Source organism: Sinohyriopsis cumingii, chromosome 8 (assembly GCF_028554795.1).
Source record: "Sinohyriopsis cumingii isolate HCF-2022 chromosome 8, ASM2855479v2, whole genome shotgun sequence".
In the NCBI taxonomy this organism is placed as follows: Eukaryota; Metazoa; Mollusca; class Bivalvia; order Unionida; family Unionidae; genus Sinohyriopsis; species Sinohyriopsis cumingii.
The window spans coordinates 17634156-17649673 of NC_142968.1; the positions used below are offsets into that span (position 1 = coordinate 17634156).

At 35.6% G+C, this 15518-nt stretch overlaps 1 protein-coding gene across 1 annotated transcript in view; it reads left to right on the forward strand.

Annotated features, from left to right (window-relative positions):
• Positions 1 to 15518, forward strand: part of LOC149793058 (SCO-spondin-like) — a 147127-nt gene that overhangs the window by 39469 nt on the left and 92140 nt on the right. The window contains exons 4-5 of the mRNA XM_089968943.1: positions 1629 to 1796; positions 10432 to 10599. Of these exons, the coding sequence (XP_089825069.1) occupies positions 1629 to 1796; positions 10432 to 10599 (336 nt within the window). The remainder of the gene's footprint in view (positions 1 to 1628; positions 1797 to 10431; positions 10600 to 15518) is intronic.

Below are 15518 nucleotides of genomic sequence, written 5' to 3' on the forward strand. Positions count from 1 at the left end.
ACGACAAGTGTGGTGTGCACATCGTTTGGGTGACATCATTTGCTTCAAGAGCAAAATCATTGTAGTGAAGTGTATCACACACGTTTTGTTTATACTGGAATTCATATCAACTGATTCTCTGCGAGTCGTATGATGGGGACCACAATTTTCGATGAAGTGCCTCCAACTGACTAAATAATGTCAGTTCTTGATTGGATAAATCCAGCAAACTTTGTAACATTCCTGTACATTTTTGGCTTAGGTCTTCGATGAGATCACGTTTTAACTACGGAAGCAAAAGCTACAAAAGAAGAAGAGTAATAAGAACAAGACGAAGAAGCCACCCTCGCAGACACCTAAGAAGTTTTCTTTACAAATATTTGCATTTATTCATTAAATTATGAAACACGGGTGATAAATCAGGTTTGCCATGCATCATGGTGAACAATGACGGAAAAAGTGGTTGGAGAATTATACACCGTTATAGAGCTGCATGCTTTCAGTTTTTTGTACGCATCCTACCAGCAGGAACTCCGTTTCCTCTCTGTGCGATTTTTATTGGGACTTGACATTTTTTTAGTTTGTTATCTTTGTGATATCAACATGTAGTGGCAATATCACAAATATTCTCCCTTGGACGAATGTTGCGGGATTATTTGGCCTACTTATTTGATTCCGTTTTCCCATTAGGTTTCCATTTAAAAACAAGTCATTAAAGGCTTATCGTTGAAAATAACTTCCACCAGGTTTCAACATGGTTCTTTTCCTTTTGTGTTACCGATCATAAAACTTCACTTTAGCGAAAATATCACTGAATCGTTTTTTCAAAAAGGCATTTGTTTTGATGCAGGATATGAAAGATGCCTTGAGGTAACTGACGTGGAATCAATGTAAAACACTCTACTATTTCCTTGAGATTAGCTTCCAAACGATTTCCACGGACTTAACATTTCGCTAACATTTCCACTTGAAGTCTATCTCTTGGACTTTTATATAAGATTTCTTAACAGTTATTGAGGCCGATGGTTTGATGTGCTTTACGTTCTTAGGAAAACATTTTTTTCTACATCTACATGATGCTGGGATTTTAATGATTTCCTTTTCATATAAAATAAAGTTGAATTTCTTCTTTGTCTTCTCCTGAACTTTCTTCAAAAATGTATAGATGTGTTCGACGAAAGTCGCACACAATCTCTTTATCTCGCGATGAATTTCCAGGATCGGAAAGGATTCTCTTTCACTTTCTAAAGTAATCTGTCAGTTTAGATGACGAGAATAGGCACTTCTGTCTTCAAATAGGAAACAAGAAACAAAACATTTTTTAAATTTATTATTAAATACTCAACAAGTTTAACTTATTTATTTCCTTTGTCTATATGGAAATCAAATAAAGAAACAAAACAACTTTAAAACACCGATTGTAACGAAGACAAGTTTTGTAAATGTTGCATTGGGAAATTTAGCAACTATGTTACCTTCCCTCTGCTAACTAAGTGTTTTCGACATCCATTACAGATTTTAAATTCCGCTGTGGCATTGACTTCAATCAAAATACGGTATAATATGCGGGTAAATAGCCGGGCGTGTATGAAAGATGAGATTTGGTTTTATAGGCTTATACATCTCACATCATTATGTTCACTTCACAGTAGGCACATGGAATCAATGGTCGGATTGGACCCAGTGTACGCAGACATGTGGGAATGGCACCCGTCTTCGCTTGCGAAACTGTAACAGCCACGACCACACAACACAAGAAAATGACTGCCCTGGAAACAGCGTCGAGCTTTTGACATGCGCGAAAATTAGTTGTCCAGGTAAAGGCAATAACAATGTACAAATTGCACCAAAAAGAACCATGAATATCTACATGGTCTGAATTTAAAGGAAATCAGATTTTATGTATAATCTCATGATTTGCTGATTAGTAAAATGCATACAAACTGTATAATAGTCAAAGTGTCATAGTTCGTACATAGGGAAGTCTTAGCAATAAGAAAAACTCGTAAATAATCTTCTTACTGAATAATCTTGTGTTGTCTATCTGAATGTAGTATGACACATTTAGACAGGTATCCAGAATGCTAATTATAGTGTTACGAACCATTTTTTGCAATCGGTACACTTTGCATTTTCAACTGATATATATCATGCAACATTTCACTGATGACGACGAAGATTCCCGGTAAGCATCTTTCTCCCACCTTATTAAGTGTTTCTAAAAGGTAGTGATAAAATATCAAAAGACGAATGGTAAAGACCAAAGTAAATACCTTCTTTAAAAATTGAATAGTATTACCAATAGTTCTGGAACGAAACGTACCAATCCATCAGATTACTTAAGTTGCGATCAACCTGAATTATTCTCAGGTGTAATATGTCAGTACGAAGTTCACCGACACTGGTTGACGATCTAATTACCGGTGGTATATATATGAATCTTTGTCATCGACATGGTATCTTGCTAATAAAAAAAGGAAAAATCATATGAATACAACCTCTTGCCAGTATACCAAAATCGACCTAAGTATTTTGAAGGGATACCACCCGAATTTCCATTGCAATTCATTTCTTCCCGGTTCGAAAATAAACGAATCATGTTAAAAAGACACTTCTGTGTATTCAAATCGTGTTAGGATTTCGATAGTTTCTATGAAATTTTAAATTTTTAATTAGTGTTTAAGAATATTGTGTTCCATTGAGCATCACTCAATGCGTTCCTCTAGGTTAACAATTTTCGTGTGTCTTCGTTTTATTTCATTCTTGTGGCCACGTCTGTTTTTTGATGATTTTAGGTTCTCTCTCAGTGTCCCTTTTATATTCTTTTATATTCGTTGTGTATTCCTTCTCATCCCAGCTGCAGCAATTAATCCTAACATAGGGGTAGTCACTTTTAACAAGAGTCCTACCATCATTGGCAGATATCACCCGCTTCGATGAATAGTTTTAGTAAACTATTTTTCATTTGACTGAGCGGATTTGGTAAGCCCTTGCTACATCTAAAACAATAATACGGTTTCTTTAAACGCATTCAAATAAGGTTCACACAAGGTATTAAGATTTATTTAAATGTTTTTGAACGATTTTCTTTTGCATCGCATGATTTTCTTTAGTCAGTAAAGACAAAACATCCCATTGTTTAGCTAAACGAGGAGGGAGTCACTTCATTTCCATACTTTTTGCGAAATGTTGAGTCATGTGTTAACGACAAGTGTGGTGTGTACATCGTTTGGGTGACATCATTTGCTTCAGGAGCAAAATCATTAAAGTGAAGTGTATCACACACGTTTTGTTTATACTGGAATTCATATCAACTGATTCTCTGCGAGTCGTATGATGGGGACGATCTATATTTTCGTTAATGCTTCTGGGAACTGAGCAACTAGGAGGAGTAATATGTTACCGTGGCTATGGTGATGCGTATTCTGAGATGAAAATCAGCAACGCAATATATTGTACATATTTGTCATATATTTAGAGTTCCTCCAAAGTCACAGAAAACAACAACATATTTACATTTGAAGAAGTAAAATACCAAAACAAATATGACATACATGACGATGTACATCAATAAGACACAAGTTAGAATCGCCTAAACTGAATATAAACAACTCTTTGTAAAATATTCTCGATCAAGGTGTGTCCCAGGAAATATAAATACACACTCTGGTACTCTTCGTATAGTGTGTACACAGTTCACCGTCTCCAATTTGTTCTCCGGGAATGGTTTCGTTATCATTCTTTTCGACTTAACAAATGGGTTCTTGTGAGATTGTAATATTTCTTCTTCTCTGTTCCCACACTGTTTTTCCTAATATTATCTTTAATAAGATGTTCATTTCATGGCACTTGTTCTTATTGAACTTGTTTTCTTGGAATATTAACATATTTGTGTCTGGTATAGTTAAGCACTTGTGTCTTCCATTCATCAAAACTAATTCTTTTCAATCATGTACAACTATCTTTCTAGTCTTGAACCTAATTTTGTACGTCACAAGCTATTCACATTTTTGGTAAGCATGAAGAGTCTATAAAGAGCGAGGAATATCTCTTTCAAACAGCGGAGAGAGAACTATCGATTGGAAATCGTACCACTTTAAACATAATAAGGATCACATACATGTAAAACATTGATTATTCATCATGTCTTTACATGTACTAAAACTAAATACTTCACAATGAACCCTGATTTGAAAGGAAATCCAAGAGAAGTAGTTACTAAAACGCTCAGTACTCATCGTTGAAAATCAATGGAATCGTTGGTGGTGTAAACGATTTTTGTAAAAGACTTTGACAATAGTCTAAGTTGTTAACACTGTCGACGTCTTCCACGAAAATGTTGCAATACTAAAGTAAGCTTTTATATCCACGTAGCGTTTTATGTCTGTCAGTTTCCCAGGAATCAATCTTCGTGTACTTTGGAAATCACATAGTCAAAAGATACAGAATGGATTTGGAGATTGCGTTTCACTTGAGAATATCATTGCAAAATTGTCCCGTAGCTCTACACGCAGATTACAAAAGTGCAATTCTAAACTAATCGTTTAAAATAATGTCTCGTTTGGATGGAAATATTCCAGCTTTTGCGAATAGGCATTTAATGATAAATTTTAAGGAACCAGATCAGTCACTAAATAACACACTACACTCAATAAAGTATCTGCTTGAGGCGATACTGCTTTCAAACGTGTTCTTTAATTTGTCAAATCTGGCGTGTCCCCTGGAAAGCTTTGTAACGGTGTCACACTGTAAGTAGACATTAAATCATCGCACTTCTTTTTGTTAGTTGTAGTTGTATAATTTCTGACCACGTAACAGTTTCAGACCAATCAAAGGTATTTTGGCATTGAGATATCTCAGATTAAATCCTCTATGTCGCAAAGGATGCATTTCTTCTTTGCGTTTTACTTTCAATAGTACTAGATCTTTGTAAATGCAATCTTTAAGCTCAGGATGCAAACTACGAATGGTCTATTCTATGGTATCGATGACTAACATATTACTTTAGTCCGATCAATGGAAGGCAATGACTGGACGGAGAACATCTGACTTGTTCCACTTAAGCCGAGATTTAATATTTCCATTCGTAAAGTGTCACGCCACAAGAAAAACAACCCTTGTCCCAAGTTGACAAATCCAGTTCTGGCTAAAGATATGACACTTTATCCTTCCCGATAGTTAGACCATCTCCCCTTGAACATCTAAAATCTAATTTTCTTTTCATGGTTAGAGCAGCCACGGTAAGCCACAGGTATTGTGTATTCTTTTTTAATTTGCTTATCTGCACGAGCTCGTTGCGACGGTATATATTATGGTTTGCAAGTGCATGTATGAGATCGGTCAGTAGTTATGGATGTAACATTAATGTTCAAAGACCACGATGTAGTCACTAAACCTGCATCTTTCTTTTTCTTCATAAAATTGTGTTTTTGAGTTAATGGTTTAAACAATTGGAGTAGAAAATGAACATTTATGTTGTGTTATACAATTTTCATTCTGATTCCAAAGTAGAGAATGTAAGGAAGACAATGCAACTGCCCATTTGTCTTGCTATTTCGACTGTGCAGAAGTCACATAAAAATGTACTCACACACAAACACCATGGACAAAAAGGGTTAAAGTTTTACTTGATTTGCCAATCACTGAATAATATCACTTTTCTAGTAGATATGGGCTGCCCTGAAAAGAACCGTTGTGTGTTTGACACCATCAGCTTTAACTGTCTCAAAACCTTTGCACGAATAAGTCCTACTTTTCCTCCCGCGTTTGCAGTTTCTCCTGTTACTGCTCTTGGCATCATACTGGCGGGGAGTGATGATTAATAATGGAGGATTGTAAAGCTATGGCACGTAAATGTTTCTTTAACCTTGGAAGAGTTAACGAATTCTGATACATTTCTCTCTCATACATTATCTCTGCAAAATATATTGCATTGCACACGGCCATTTCTATCAAATGGCTTCTTTCTGTCTCCTTCGAACGTGAATGTTTTCCTTCTCTTTCTCGTACTCCGTTTTCTTCTTTTTCTTCCCTTTCTAACTCTTCTTCTTCTCTTCTTCTTCATTGTCTTCTTCTTATTTGGTTTCTAGTGTTCTTCTTTTCTTATTGCTACTTGTTCAGCAAGTAACGTGCTCTGCTTCCTTCATCAGTTGTAAAGATCTTTCAGATTTTTCATTCTGTCTCGTTCTGACATCCTCCAAGAATGTTAGCGATGGCGAAGGTGTTGAAGGTAACACTATTGGGGCTGTCAAAATTCTTGCAAACATCACAGGAAACCAGCAAAATTCGAATCAATTCATCATCTCCTGGAATCATTACATTAGCGTTCGTAGCCATAGTATTATCACTCCTCGTATCCTCAGCAGGCGCACCCGAATGCATAATTTTAATAGATTAAGCCATACTCAAACCATGTCGAAATGATAAATTGCGTATGAACGCTGTCACGCCCATATACGAAATGTGACGTCACGGGTCAGCTCTCTTCTGATTCGATGAGACACTCCTCGCTCTGACTGAAATTGTTAACGCTTATTTTGATTGAAGAAAATGGAACAGGTCCTTTCATCAATATGCATTAAATACATGTTTGTATAGGTTCTATATCTAGTCCAAAAGAATAGATTCTTCCGAATGACTTCCATGTCTTGAATGTGCTGAAGTTCCAAAAATCTTCACTAACACAATGGCATTGTCAGGAATGTCTTTCAATGAATTCGCAATAATCCCAAACTAATATTTTAGTCCAAAATCAATTAGCACTTTGTAATTCAAAAAGAAATATTCCAAACACATTATTCCTCGCAAATTAAATATAAATGCCTCGTTAGATAAATCTTCAGCCTGATATTAAAGCGCATGAAATGGAAATATCAATTAGAAATAAGAATAATTGTTCGATTCACTCTTTTTATACATCTCCACTATACTATTAGGATTCTATATTACAATGCATCCAGGTGACGTATGGCACAATGCTTGGCTAATTTCGGATTACATCCCACCTGACCTATGTTGCAACCAATCAGAAAATTCCCCTAAACATGAGAACAGTTTCATTATATACAACATAAAACTAAATAAATAATCAAGACAGTTGAAACAGTGACAAAATGATCTGGCATGTACACATGCTTTTTTGAGTAATGTGCCAAATATTGCGAGTATACATAGCTGTCTCTATTTCCTACAAAGATGTGAAGCAGTTTCCATGTCCAAGAGATCCATGTAAGCATCTCGTAGAGACTTACCTATATCGTATGTTTGTACTAAGTGATATTATCGACGTCGTTATTTTCTTCCCCACGTCATGTCTTCAATGCTTCCAGCGCATTCTATATTGAAAACACATTCTCTCGAGAACATAAAATGAAATGTTTCAACCAACCGATAAAAGAAACAAATGGCTTACAAGTGGAAAATGGTGATTTCAGATCAATAAGACATATTCCTATGCAAGAAGCAGATTGCTCAGCGACACAATGCCCTGGAATGTTTTAGTATTGCATTTGTATATTGCGTCACGTTTTAAGAGTATACAAAGACTTCTTCTAATTCCTTCAAGTGAGTGACACAACATTCTTTTTATAACAAGTTTATCTCATTGGCGCAATGGCATAGGCTTATCCGATATTAGTGCCCTTAGATATAGTATTAATGTGTTGCCATGTTTGCAGCATCATGAAGGATTGCGATGTATATATAGCGTTTTTAATCTTGAAATGAAATAGCTTTTCCCTCATCTTAAACAGAAATTTATGTAACATGAAAGCATTTGTTCTAAAAGAAAAACCTTGTATCTACTGGTGCATTTTCCTTTAAAAAATCTGCCACTTTCTATGGTTTCAGAAATATGAACCATCTGCAATCTTTATTCTCCGACTTCTTCCGACAAGAGATTAGAAGAATAAAAAGCCCTATGCTTTGGATTCATACAAAATTCCTACACTCCCTATGACCCCGTCTCTTCCAAAGAATGCTGACAGTGGTTGGATTTCTACAATACCAGAGTGTGGCATATGATGAGTTATATATGTTCTGTGTTTAAACGATTTATATCGAAATAGTGGGAGACAGTCCCAAGGAACATGATTGTCTGTTTTCAACATTGCGCCAAGAAAGTGAACCGTAATAATCCAGCCAGTCAATCAGAACTCCTACTAAATAAACTCTAACAAATTTCCGCAAATTAATTACGTTTTCCGTGCAAACCGCAGCGTAATGAATAAAACAGCTCTGATGTATTGCTTCCAGACCTACTTTTTTTCCTAAATTACCTTACAAGTATTTTGTATTTGGGCGGTTATTACACAGTCACCAGTTAAGAGTGCTTTGTCAAATATTTTTTAAAGTGTACCATCTTCAATACAATGAATGACCTCTGAATACTGATAGTAACTTATTTTGTTTTAAATAATATTCTGTGGAACATGTGTTCGGGATACTTTTTTGGTACTGAAGTACACAAAGTCATAATACAATAAAAAAATACAGATCAAAGATGTACTACTGCGTTTTTAATCGAAATCCAAAATCATTCAATGTCTAACGAACAAAGGTCATTAAGTACATTTGTCACAGCTTTTATCCAACTAAACAATTTCTTGAGAATGTATCCATGGCGACATTGTCGATGAACGTAAGAAAACGATATATCCCTCAAGAAAATTATATTAGTACTGACATTAAGTGTAAGCAGTCAGATTAGTCCGGATTGAAAGATATATCATTCAAACGCTTTGCTTACTAATGTCACTAACAGGCACTTTCCTGAGCTGTTTAAAAGTTCCAGCTCTGCAAGAGGTGATTTTTCTCACGATTCATACATCATTTTAAAACTATATAGTCATTGTATGATATCGTACAATTTCAGCCATGCATGCAAATGCATCCAGGCTTAGTAGACACATAACAGATCAGCCACTGTCCAGGATATTCAGAATAGGTTTTTAACATTTAGATAACATAATTCAAGAGGCTCTCTTGAAAGGAAGAATCCATTGGTTTAAAATCATTGAATAGAGGTCAATAAATCTGACTAGGTAAGTCTTATAAATACAATGGCTATCTAATTATGTGGTTACAAATATGCTAATGAAATGTGGCATCCAGGCTCAATGTTTAGGACCTTATATTTGTATTACTACTACTACTACTACTACAACTACTTCTAATAATACTAATAATAATAACAATGATACTAATAATAATAATAATAATAGGAAGAACAACCTGAAAATATATCTAAAATAGGACCTGCTGAAGAAAGCGTTATGTTTTGATGCAACAAGAACACTATGCAATATCATTGAGCTAAAATGCCCAGGTGATCAACTTAGCTTGAAATTTACAAGCAGTAACCTATTTCTATGGGGTGAATAGACATTGAAAGGATCATTATATACTTCTTCGAATTTACTAGGATTACAATTGAAATTTTTCTGTCTACTGCTAATATTTTATAACACACAGAATCATGGGAAAGAAATATCGGAGTCCGGGTCACGAATAGCATGACATGTTTCTGCATCCCACATTAATGTACGTTATATAAGAACATGGAGGTACATGAAAGATACATGTAATTTTTACGTAAGCACAGTTCTAGCGCCAGAAACGTATATCCAGCCTCTGTCATGTTTACAACTACACACATATTTGCACAATAAATAAACTTTATACGAGGACAATCACATCTGTCCATTCTTTCATTTGCTTTTTTATTGTTTTGTAGCTTGTTTGTTTTAGTTTTCTTGATTTTTCGAGTTCATGAAAATCAAAGTGTGCAACGATTCTATGTACCATACTAAGTCAATTTTGTTTCTAAGATATGTCTCTACACATTGCCCATTTACAAGTACACTCAAATTGAGAGCCGTAAAAGCTGGGTAGTGATATTTGCCAGAGCACTCTTCAGAGTCTAAGATTAGTAATATCTACATGTCAACTAATGTCATTTTCAGATATGTTTTGCCTCTTTGTATAGTTTTTGTAATTGAATGCATTACTGTCATATACGAACCTTAAAATGGAAATAACATAATAAAGAACATAAGTTTAGCTGACGAGAATAGTCACTTCTGTCTTCAAATAGGAAACAAGAAACAAAACTTTTAAATTTATTATTAAATACTCTCCATGTCTAACTTATTTATTTCCTTTGGCTACATGAAAATAAAATAAAGAAACAAAACAACTTTAAAACACCGATTGTAAAGAAGACAAGTTTTGTAAATGTTGCATTGGGAAATTTACCAGCTATATTACCTTATTTCTGCAGAATATTTGTCTTCGCCATCCATTACAGATTTTAAATTCCGATGTGGCCTATACAAGTGCATTAACTTCAATCGATAAACTGTGCAATATCCAGGTAAATAGCCGGGAGTGTATGAAAGATGAGATTTGATTTTATAGGCTTATGTATCTCACACTGTAATGTTCACTTCCCAGTAGGCATATGGGATCAATGGTCGGATTGGACCCAGTGTACGCAGACATGTGGGAATGGCATCCGTCTTCGCGTGCGAAACTGTACCAGTCACGACCACACAAGACAGGACAATGATTGCCCTGGAAACAGCGTCGAGTCTTTGACATGCGCCGAACTAACCTGTCCAGGTAAAGGCAATAACATTGTACAAATTGCATGAAAAAGAACCATGAACATCTACATGGTTAGAATTTAAATGAAATCAGATTGCATGTATAGTCTCATGATTCGCTGATTTGTAAAATGCACTCAAAATGTGTTGTAGTCAAAGTGTCATAGTTCGTACATATAGGAGTCGTAGCTATCAGAAAAAAGGCATAAAAAACCTTCTTGCTGAATCAATCTTGTGTTGTCTAGATGAATGCAGTAAGACACGTTTAGACAGGTATCCGGAATACGAACTATGGTGTTACGAACCATTTTTTGCAATCCGTACATTTTGCATTTTCATTTGATACATATCATGCAACATTTCACTGATGACGACGAACATTCCCGGTAAGCTTCCTTCTCCCACCTTATTAAGTGTTTCTAAAAGGTAATTATAAAAATATCAAAAGAGAATGGGAAAGACCAAAGTAAGATTGAATGTTATTATCAATAGTTCTGATACCAAAGGTACCAATCCATCAGATAACTTAATTTGCGATCAACATGAATGATTCTCATGTGTAATATGTCAGTACAAAGTTCACCGACACTGGTTTACGATCCAACTACTGGTGGTATGTATATGCATCTTTGTCATTGCCATGCTATCTTACTAATGCAAAAGGGGCAAACTCATATGCATACAAGCTCTTGCCAGTATACCAAAATCGACCTAAGTATTTTGAAGAAATACCATCCGAATTTTCATTGTATTTCAGTTATTCCCGATTCGAAAATAAAATGAATCATGTTAGAAAGACACTTCTAATCGTGTTAGGATTTCGATAGTTTCTATGAAATTTAAAATATTTAATTACTGTTTATGAATATTGTGTTTCATTGAGCATTACTCAATGCATTCCTCTAGATTGACAATTTTCATGTTCTTCGTTTTATTTCATTCTTGTGGCCACGCCTGTTCTTCATGATTTTGGGTTCACTTTTCGTGTCCCGTTTATATTCTGTTATATTCATCGTTGATTCTTTCTGATCTCAGCCGCCCAGCAATCAATCCTAAGATAGGGGTAATCACTTTTAACAAGAGTCCTACCATCATTGGCAGATATCACCCGCTTCGATGAATAGTTTTAGTAAACTATTTTTCATTAGACTGAGAGTATTTTGTAAGCTTTTGCCACATCTAAGACAACAATACAGTTTCTTTAACCGCATGCAAATAAGGTTCACACAAGGTATCAATATTTCTTTAAGTGTATTTTGATCGATTTTCTTTCGCATCGCAGGATTTTTATTTAGTCAGTAAAGACAAAACATCCCATTTTTCAGCTAAACGAGGAGGGATTAACTTCCTTTCCACACTTTTTGCGAAAGGTTGAGGCTTGTGGGGACAACGAGTGTGGTGTGAACATCGTTTGGGTGACATTTGTTTCAGGAGCAAAATCGTTAAAGTGAATCGTATCACACACTTTTTGCTTACACTGGAATTCATATCCACTGATTCTCTGCGAGTCGTATGATGGGGACCACAATTATGCAATGAAGTGCCTCCAACTGACTAAAAAAGGTCAGTTCTTGATTGGAATAATCCAGCAAACTTTGTAACATTCCTGTACTTTTTGGGCTTAGGTCTTCGGTGAGATCACGTTTTAGCTACAGAAGCAACAGCTACAAAAGAAGAAGATTAATAAGAACAAGACGAAGAAGACACCCACGCAGACACCTAAGAAGTTCCTTTAACAATATTTGCATTTATTCATTAACTTAGGAAACACGGGTGATAAATCAAGTTTGCCAGTCATAATGGTGAACAATGACGAAAACGTCCTTGGAGAACTAGACACCGTTACAGAGCTGCATGGTTTTCTGGTTTTCGTGCGCATCCTATCAGCAGGAACTCCATTTTCTCTCTGTGAGATTTTTCTTGGGATTTGTCATCTTCTTTAGGTTTTGTTTCTTTTTCGTGATATCAACTTGCCTAGATAAGTCTTATAAATACAAAGGTTGTATATCTATGTCCTTACGAATATGGGAATGAAATGTGGCATCCAGGCTTAATGTGTAGAATTTTACTTTGTTATTAATACTACTACTACTACTACTACTGCTACTCCTACTATGAATACTACTACTGCTTCTACTGCTACTACTACTAATAATAGTAATAATAATAATAATAATAATAACAATAATAATAATAATAATAATAATAATAATAACAATAATAATAATAATAATAATAATAATAATAATAATAATTTGTTTGAACTTAGTGCATTTTCAATAACTCTACCAACTTAGTGTATGCGATACAAAAATTAAACCGGCTTGCCGTTGATATTTATATGCCATTAATAAACTAAAACTCGGCAATTTATAAGGCTTCTTCACCGGCGTCATTAGATAGATAAATAGATAGATAGATATATAGATAGATATATAGATGGATATATAGATAGATAGATAGATAGATAGATAGATAGATAGATAGATAGATAGATAGATAGATAGGTACATAGATATATAGATAGATATAGATAGATAGATAGATAAACCGTAATAATTATGTACAAGACAGAAAGAAACAACATTAGGAAGGGTGAACAGACGAGTTTCTGGAGCAATTAAATCGTGAAAATAAAGCTTCCTACGAAAATGAACAGACCTCTAACCGAGGCCTCGAACCGTTTTAGCGTATTTTTTGTTTGTGATGTTCGCGTTCCCCACCCCCTCGCTGCTGCTGTAAAAGTAACGACACGGTCAGTGATTAAATCATTAATAATATAAAATAATACTCTTCCCATGGAATCTCGCACAAGCAAACTTGCGCGACAGAGACTAGATGGAATTAAGAAATATCTTCCAGTCCATGATTCTGTCAAGCAGCAAATCCAAGCGCGTCAGGAGTCTCAGGTGGAATTTGCAGAAGGGGCAAAACAGATGTTTAAACCGGTTACATAGGCTACCAAGGGAGGTATAAAGGCTACCGAAGTTCTTCTTCCCACGTTGGAGCAAACCGCTGAAGCAAGTGGACAAATAGCAGAAAGAAATAAACAACAAAAAAAGATGCTAAGAGAACTTCCAGATGAAATACTTGTTAATATTGACCAGTTTCGTTCTGAAAAAGCCGATATAAAGGATCTTATATCAGAATCATAACCAGAACTAAAACTAGAACAAGTAAGAGAAATATCTGAAGTTAATGATCAATTTACAAAAGAAAGTATTGCCTTAGTAAAAAATACTGACAGCGTGGAAAATTTATCTGCATTTGCCGTGCAAAGTTTTGATAATAGAGAAAACGTTTAGAAATCTGAGTACATCAATGATGTTGTAGGTCGTAAAAAAATGGTATAAGTGTATATTTCTTATCTATTACGATGTTGATCAGGCCCGAAATAATGATATAAAATATACTGCATTTATCAATGTTGTAGATACCTATAATGCACTGTTACAACAACCACAGCCAGTATTACAACAACCAGGCAAAAAACACTTAAAAGGTGTTCCCATTGGCAGTTTAAAAGCAAAAGTTACTCTTCCGTTGCCCGATAAACTAACTCTGTCTCAATAGTGTTCTCTCTGACGCTTAAGAACTAGAAATTCTGATTGGTGGAAGACGAGTCGGTAATAATTCTCCAGAAATCTTTAATGAAGCAGCTGCTATTTTCAGAGATTATTCACAGGCGTAATCGTAGACATTAATGTTTATCGGTCCTTTATTGATAAAATCGTTGATGATTACCTCGTTCATTGACGGTATGTAATTAGATCAGTGACAAGAAAATAGGATGATCATACATAATACTCAACGTGGACCTATACTGGTCAGGGTGATAAATTCGCGATTACCAACATATAAAGCCCTTTATGGAGATGGACTATGTGATGTTGTTCAGGGTCTATTACGAAGTATAGCACAAAAAGCAATACCGATTGCAAAGAAACGAGGAATCAAAGCTATTGACGTTGTTCGTGGTAAGGTTATTGGTGATGTTGCCGGTGAAGCATTCTCAGCAACAAAAGATAGACTAGGACGTTTAAAATGCAGACCGCCAGCGGACCGACCTCGGCAAGTAAAATTGCCCAGCACCGACGTTATGCTTGCAAACGTCAATAAAATGATAAAAAAGCTGCAAACGAACGGTTGAAAGAATTAGCTGGGAATATACTGCAAATAGAGTAGCTGGTAGTGGGTTATCTCGTCGTCGCCGACATTGAACATCGATGGCGCACCATTTTAAACAACAGCAAATATAAAAATAATGTTTAAACGTGTATCCGATCCAGCATTTGGCGTGGATGTGCCAGTACCTAATGATTAGTATGTGCGTAAATATCAGTATTATTCTTCTGAAGCGAAAAGTCGTAGACGAATCGAGTTACAAGCCCAGGATACATCGAGATATTTCTTGCCCGCCGAGGCATTCATTGGAGTGCAGGGTAGACTTGCAAAATTGACGGCAATCCTTATCTTGATGCGCAGGGTGGATTTGTTAATAACGGAATTATAGTATTGTTTAACAGTGCACGATATATTATTGATTATCCGGAAATTGAGGTTTGTCATAATGACGTTGATGTTGCTACGAAGAAACTGGGGATATACCGATACAGCAATGATTCTTCAGGGTCGGCTGGTCAATCGATGATGCTTGCAAAAGTTACCACTGGTTGGGCTGATGTCCGACCTTATACATTCCGGCGCTCCAGAAAGGTTACTGTTGAGGCTGACGACGCATATTTTCAAAGTTTATTCTTTGTAAATGCAAATTTTAATCTGGCATTCGCACATGTAATACCACTGTCGCATATCCTAGATTTCTGTAGAAACATTAGGAAAGTTGCCCTCCATCGAAACGACATTGACGACGATGCTATATGCTACGCGGAAGGAGTTGATTCAGCTGCAATGCGGAACTTTCTGGAAATGTGA